Raw genomic sequence first — 5835 nt, 5'->3', positions numbered from 1 at the left:
GGGGCTGGTGCGCGGGAACGTCTTGCGACTGTCTGTCTATGACCGTCGCGGCGTCCCGCTCGTCCGCGAACTAGTACCTTCACAAAGGCACACCGACGATTTTTCGAAAACGCGAACCGGACTGGACTCGAAACAACAACAAACGGCACGCAGTCTAGGTTCCGCCTCGAGGCGGCGCGCGGGCCCAGTGGGGGTGGCCTCCCGTATCGACCGAGGCCGCGCCGCCGTGGCTCGGGGCGCGCATGCGCGGCCTGGACAAGCGTACCGCGCGAGCCCGCGTGCGTGCGTGCGTGCGTGCGTGCGTGCCTGTGAGGTCCGTGCACGCACACGGCCCGGCTTGTCTGGACCGAGGAACAAACGATGGGTGACTGCCAGTCGGCGGCGACCCCGGCCGTGCTGCGAGCGCGCCAGGGCGTTGCCTAACGGCCTCCGCCCCCTCCCTTTCCTCCGTCCGCCCCCTCTCTCGCACTCCTCGTCCTTCTGGTCTGCCTTCCATCTTCCACCTCCCCGCTGCTCCCTTCCCCCTTCCCCTCCCATCCCATTTCTCTCTCCTGTCTCCGTCCGTCCTTGCCAGGACACTGATCACCGATCATGCACCCTGCCCCCCTGCCGTGCGCACCACCACCTCCTCTCCCCGTTGTCCCTCGGGATGTTGTCCGCCTTCCACCTGCACACGGGACGGGCCCAGCTCCGCCCAGCTCGGTTCATGTCCGAAACCTGTGCTGGGGTAATCCACGGAATGAATGGCCCAACGGCCAATGGCTGCAGCTGCTGAGACAGACCGAGCCTCGGACCGAGCGACCAGCCGCCTGACCTACCTCACGCCATGAGGCGAGTCACGCGCAGGCTCCCGCGCCGCTGTCACTGATGTAAGAAAGAGAAGCGCACGCGGAAGATAAAATCGAAATTCACCAAGGGAAGAAGTTAAAATAGCTGCAGCGCCCCATACATTTTTCGAATAGTTCATCACGGCTAAAACCTTACGAAGCCAAATGCCAAATCCTTCGAATGCCAAATCCCAAGAATGCCAAATCCCACAAACGCTACATCCTACGTATTTTTGCAAACTGCCAAATCCTACGAAGGATTTGGCATTTTTCTTCGGAATGTTTTAACAGTGCTCCTTTCCCATATTCTACTTAATTGTTCTCTCAGACAGCAGGGCGTCAAGCAGCCGGAACGAATCTTCCGCCGGAATTCCCCCATTGTAGCAGCATCACTTCGCATCGACAGCCGTGATGCTTCCGCGGCTGCAGCAGCTGTGCTCGTGCAGGTGGCCCACCAGGTGGCCCAGGTTGCAGCGGCGCCGTTGAGCAAAAACCCCCGCCGCGGAGGCACTCCTCTCCTCTCCCGCCATCAATCTCTCGACGGACTGGAAGCTCTAACGAGGCGCAGGCGCAGACCGCAGAGACCGCGCGCGCGCCTCGTCCGGAGGATCGCTTGGTTGGCTCGTTGGCGCGGAGCTCGCGGGGCTCGAGTTCCTTTGTGTGTATTGTATGGACCAGGCCAGGACGACGACGAGGTTGTGTCGTCGTGTCGGCGTCGGTGGCGTTTAGCGCGCGCGCGCGGAGAGTAGCCTAGCGAGCACGCGGCGGCGTGGTGCACGGCCTCTGCCCTGCCTCAACGCGAACGTGTGACGACATCCCTGATGGCATCGGACGTGCCGTGCCGCGGTGTATACACCTCGTGTAGCCGTCCCTGTCCTGTCCCGTTCTCTCTCTCTCTCTCTCTCTCTCTCTCTCTCTCTCTCTCTCTCTCTCTCTCACACACACACACACACACACACGACACACACACACACGCAAACGATAGCGCGCGCCGTGATCCGACTGCGAAATCGGCAGCAGCCGCGACTCCCTGATTGTCGCATAAGCCACAAAGCCGCGAGCCGAGAGCACAAGGTAACGTATACTTTGTCTCCATTATTGTCCCTCTTGTTCTTTTTTTCCAGCGCCTGCTCCAGACCCGACGCGCGCGCGCGCATGTAGTAGAATCGTTCCTCCAGAGTACACGGGCGCGCGCACGCGGGCCGCGTTGGATCCATCGCGAAAATGACGGTAATTAACATCGGTGCGATACGCCTTGGGTCCAGGAGGCCCAGGGCCGGGGCCGTCCAACCATCCTCCCTCTCTTTTTGCTCGTTTGCGTTTCACGGTCGCGCGGTTGCGTCAACCATTTATATTGAATGGGAGAGAGAAGTGCTACAACTGACGCCTTTTATTGGGCCATATTGCGATGCGGGGCGTGGGCGCGCAAGCGAAACAGGGAGGGGGAGGCGGGGGTCAATTTTAGGCGGTGTTGTAGTTTGGTTTATCGCGGGCCATATAACTGACGCAAAAGATACAAACAAGACAAGGCAAAGGGAAATCCAAGGGAAACAAATGTGCGCGATTCAAGGCTAGGACCTAGGTACAGGTGTCGCATTCAGACTCAGATTGACCATGACAATCCACAAAAAATTAAAAAATTAAATGACTGTCCCCTAATCAAGTAAACGACAAGAGGACAGTGCATTGTGTCTGAAGTATACACTTGCACCACTCACAGTGCAAATTTACTCGAATTAAGGAGTCTTATTATGGAGGCACATGTTTAGTATAATTGTTGGTGATGGAGACCGCAAGATTCTGTCGTTACAAACAAGAGGCTGTGTATAAAAAGAAACCGGTTCATATCCGGGAATCATTTAAGTAAGTTTAAGTCGCCTAATCTCAGGCCGTAAACGTCCGTCACGCGAGAGTGCGCGTCCGTCCAGTCCCGGCGGCCCGCCCTTTTGTCGCAACGCGTGCGTGCGTGCGGTGATGCGGAGGGAGGAGGGAGGGAGGGTCAGCTGGTTGGTCAAGATGTCGCGATGCGCGCGGCGGGCTGCTCCACGCGACTGGATTCGCAAGTAAGAAGAGTTGCAGGAGAATAACCGTCGTGAATTTGAGGTCAGCGGACACTCGCTAATAACAGCTGCTCCTTTCCGTGCCGAGGACGAGCTGCCCCTTTTCTCCAGTTCTGCGTATGGTGGTGGCGGCAGTGGTGGTAGTGGTGGTGGTGGAGGATTGTCTTTTTGGAATTGTCACTGATATTTTACGGTGGTCAACAAGCGTGACCATAGAAGTGTTCAACTCTGTTTTGGGTACCATTTGGTTTTTGACTGGGAATTTGTATGTTTGCAAGTAGTTTTGAACCATAAAGTTGAACACTTTGAAATGCTCAATTCTGGTGCTTAGCGTACAGTTTGCGCACTTAATAGTGTTTATCACTGCTTGCAAACGTAAAAAGTTCCAGTTCAACACCTGCTTGCATTGAACGGCAGGTGCTTCCCAGTCGAACACTCCAATATTGAGTGCAGCTATCATCACGGAGAAGAAGATTGGCTGAGCTGTTTCGGTGACTTCCACTACTTCCATTACTAAAGAAGCGGCGGCCTCGTCTCGTCGCACTACCCCATGCTCGAAGAACCGGGGTATTGGCAACCGTTCCTGTCGACCAATGCGAACGGGACGGACAGGGAAGACCAGGCTCTCGTCGCAGCGGGGGTATCGACGGCGGCGGGCCGTACCCATATATACTCCTTGGGCCTCGGAGTTGAGAGGTGTTTGACACCACTCCGGCGAACTAAGCGAGGGGCAAAAAAGAAAGCACGATTTGAGAAAACAAGTTTTCTTTAATATTGGTATATGTACAAAAATTGAAGAATACCAAAGACACATACATTTACACTTACATCTACAACTACAGTGAGGGCACATTCACACAGTTAAAGATAATCACAAGGAAATCACATAACACTGAATCCAGAACTTCATCTGAAATCGTGAACACAGAAAATAAATACGTCTAAGTCACAACAGCATAGCCGATGCAATTGTCACACCCTGAACTGAATTAGAACAAAGTAGAACATAATAAATTAAAAACAAACGTAAGCTTGAATTTCAGTTTGAACACATGATGAATATGATGTAAGATATTTTAAACTGAACATGGAATGTTGAAAATATGCCTACAAAATATAACAAGAAAAAATTCATAGATTTATAATCTATGAGTCACTGCACAAACATAAAATTTTACAAAGTTCTGACCAAAAATTGGAGCATCTTATCAAAACAAATTGGTGGCTTGTATTGCACAGTAATAACAAAATACTGGCAAAGTTTTCCACAAATAATTATTGTGCTTGGTGACACTAAATCCTTAAGTAGTATAAACCTTAATGTGTGAATTACAAGCTTGGAACTGTAATGGTAAAATTTTATGATTCAATGGTAACAGCATGAGATAAGCACAACAGGTGCTCATCTTCAAAAAGATATTATAAAGGGCCATGTAAACAAAATTCTGCATATTTTGTATGTTATTTGAAATGATTTCTCCTGGCTTGCTTTTTTTAGTTAAGTGACTGATTTCACCCAGCCTTCATAAAATGATATCAAACTCAACATCACTTCAACAATTGGCACCAACAAAATTCAAAACCCACGATTAAAAATCGCTAATTTGGACTCTTTCCACAGGTCCTGAACAGCAAACCATGCTATCATGGCATTGGCATAAAATGCCCCTTTCTGCTCATTGACATTTTCTCAGGACGTTTCCCAGATAAGTAGGTACTTGGACCACACATTTAGCTCTTTTTCTTGCCTTTACAAAATTTGGTAAAAGACGACATTTGGTTTTTGAAACACGATCGACGCACTCTCGGCTCATTTGGTGTCGGGCAGTCGGAGCGCAAGAAGTTGTCGGTGTAGTCGTTGCCGGCAGAAGTTGTAGAACTCCACTTCCCTGGTGAAGTTGGCTCTCACAATGTCCTTGACCTCCTCGCTGACGGGAGGCTTGAAGAGATTTCTGTTGATCCGCGTGAAGCGGTCTACTTCGTCTGTTTAAAATAGAACACAGTGGTCAACTTAAAGCCATAATCTGCCTCAGGACTGAGTAGTGGGCGAGCTCGTGCTTGGACTCACCCCAATAGACTCTGCTGGCGCCTCTGAAGAACCTCGGCACGTAGTGCTCCAGGACAGTGAGCGTCGAGTTGAGGTCCTCCAGGATGCCGACCACGGCGTAGTGCTGGTCCACGGCCCTCTTGGCGCGCTCCAGGGCCCCGACAGTGTTGAAGGGCCTTCAAACAGCATCATGCGCACTGGGTATACGTGGGGCGGGACACAGAGTACTTACATCGCAACTAGCGCGACGGGGTACTTACGTGCAGAAGTCGGAGTGGCCACAGAAGAAGAGCGACTGCCGCCGGTGGTCGCCGATGCCCTCGTGCGTCTCGCCCTCCAGGTAGCGGCACTCGCGGTCGCCGCGAAGCACGCACGTCTCGAAGTCCTTCTTGAGCCAGGCCGGGTCCGGCAGCGGGATGTCCGGGAAGGCCTGCTTGCGCTCCACGTAGTACCAGGGCGCGCGCACGTAGTAGTACCACGAGATGACGCGCTCCACCGGGTCGCGCACCAGGTTCACGTAGATGGGCTCGGGCATGTTGAACCTGAGGGCAGGACAGGTTATTGAGTTACAGTCTGCAAAGCTTGCCCACAATGAAAACAATTTGTAAGTATTACAGGAAAATTTTCTATGATGCGTGTGTTGTAAAATTACAAGAAAAGCGTATCAAATGAAACTTATTGACACGCGAGAATCGTCTGTCACAAATTTACAATATATTTGTAGATTGGGATTACAAAATACACTGCGAAAAAAGGAGGTAGGTTTACAGGAAAATTTTCCTTGACGCAAGTTGTTAAATTACAATTTGTAATCGTAAAAATACATGCAGTATGTATCGACTTCAAATCCCTTGGCGAGTAAAAAATGTGCTGTCGTAAATTTACAACTTAAATTATAATT

At 51.4% G+C, this 5835-nt stretch overlaps 1 protein-coding gene across 1 annotated transcript in view; it reads right to left on the bottom strand.

Moving 5' to 3' along the window:
* Positions 1–3635: 3635 nt before the first annotated feature.
* LOC113218143 (heparan sulfate 2-O-sulfotransferase pipe) overlaps positions 3636–5835 on the bottom strand; it is a 30775-nt gene continuing 28575 nt past the window's right edge. Inside the window, exons 4-6 of the mRNA XM_052274150.1 lie at positions 5195–5476; positions 4956–5110; positions 3636–4870 (exon numbers count right to left, since the gene is read on the bottom strand). Coding sequence (XP_052130110.1) covers positions 4698–4870; positions 4956–5110; positions 5195–5476 — 610 coding nt within the window. The 3' untranslated portion in view covers positions 3636–4697. The remainder of the gene's footprint in view (positions 4871–4955; positions 5111–5194; positions 5477–5835) is intronic.

Source organism: Frankliniella occidentalis, unplaced genomic scaffold (genome assembly GCF_000697945.3).
Source record: "Frankliniella occidentalis isolate FOCC.00 unplaced genomic scaffold, Focc_3.1 Scaffold341, whole genome shotgun sequence".
NCBI lineage: Eukaryota > Metazoa > Arthropoda > Insecta > Thysanoptera > Thripidae > Frankliniella > Frankliniella occidentalis.
Note: the sequence above shows the minus strand (reverse complement) of the source record. Positions and strands in the feature narration are given on the sequence as shown.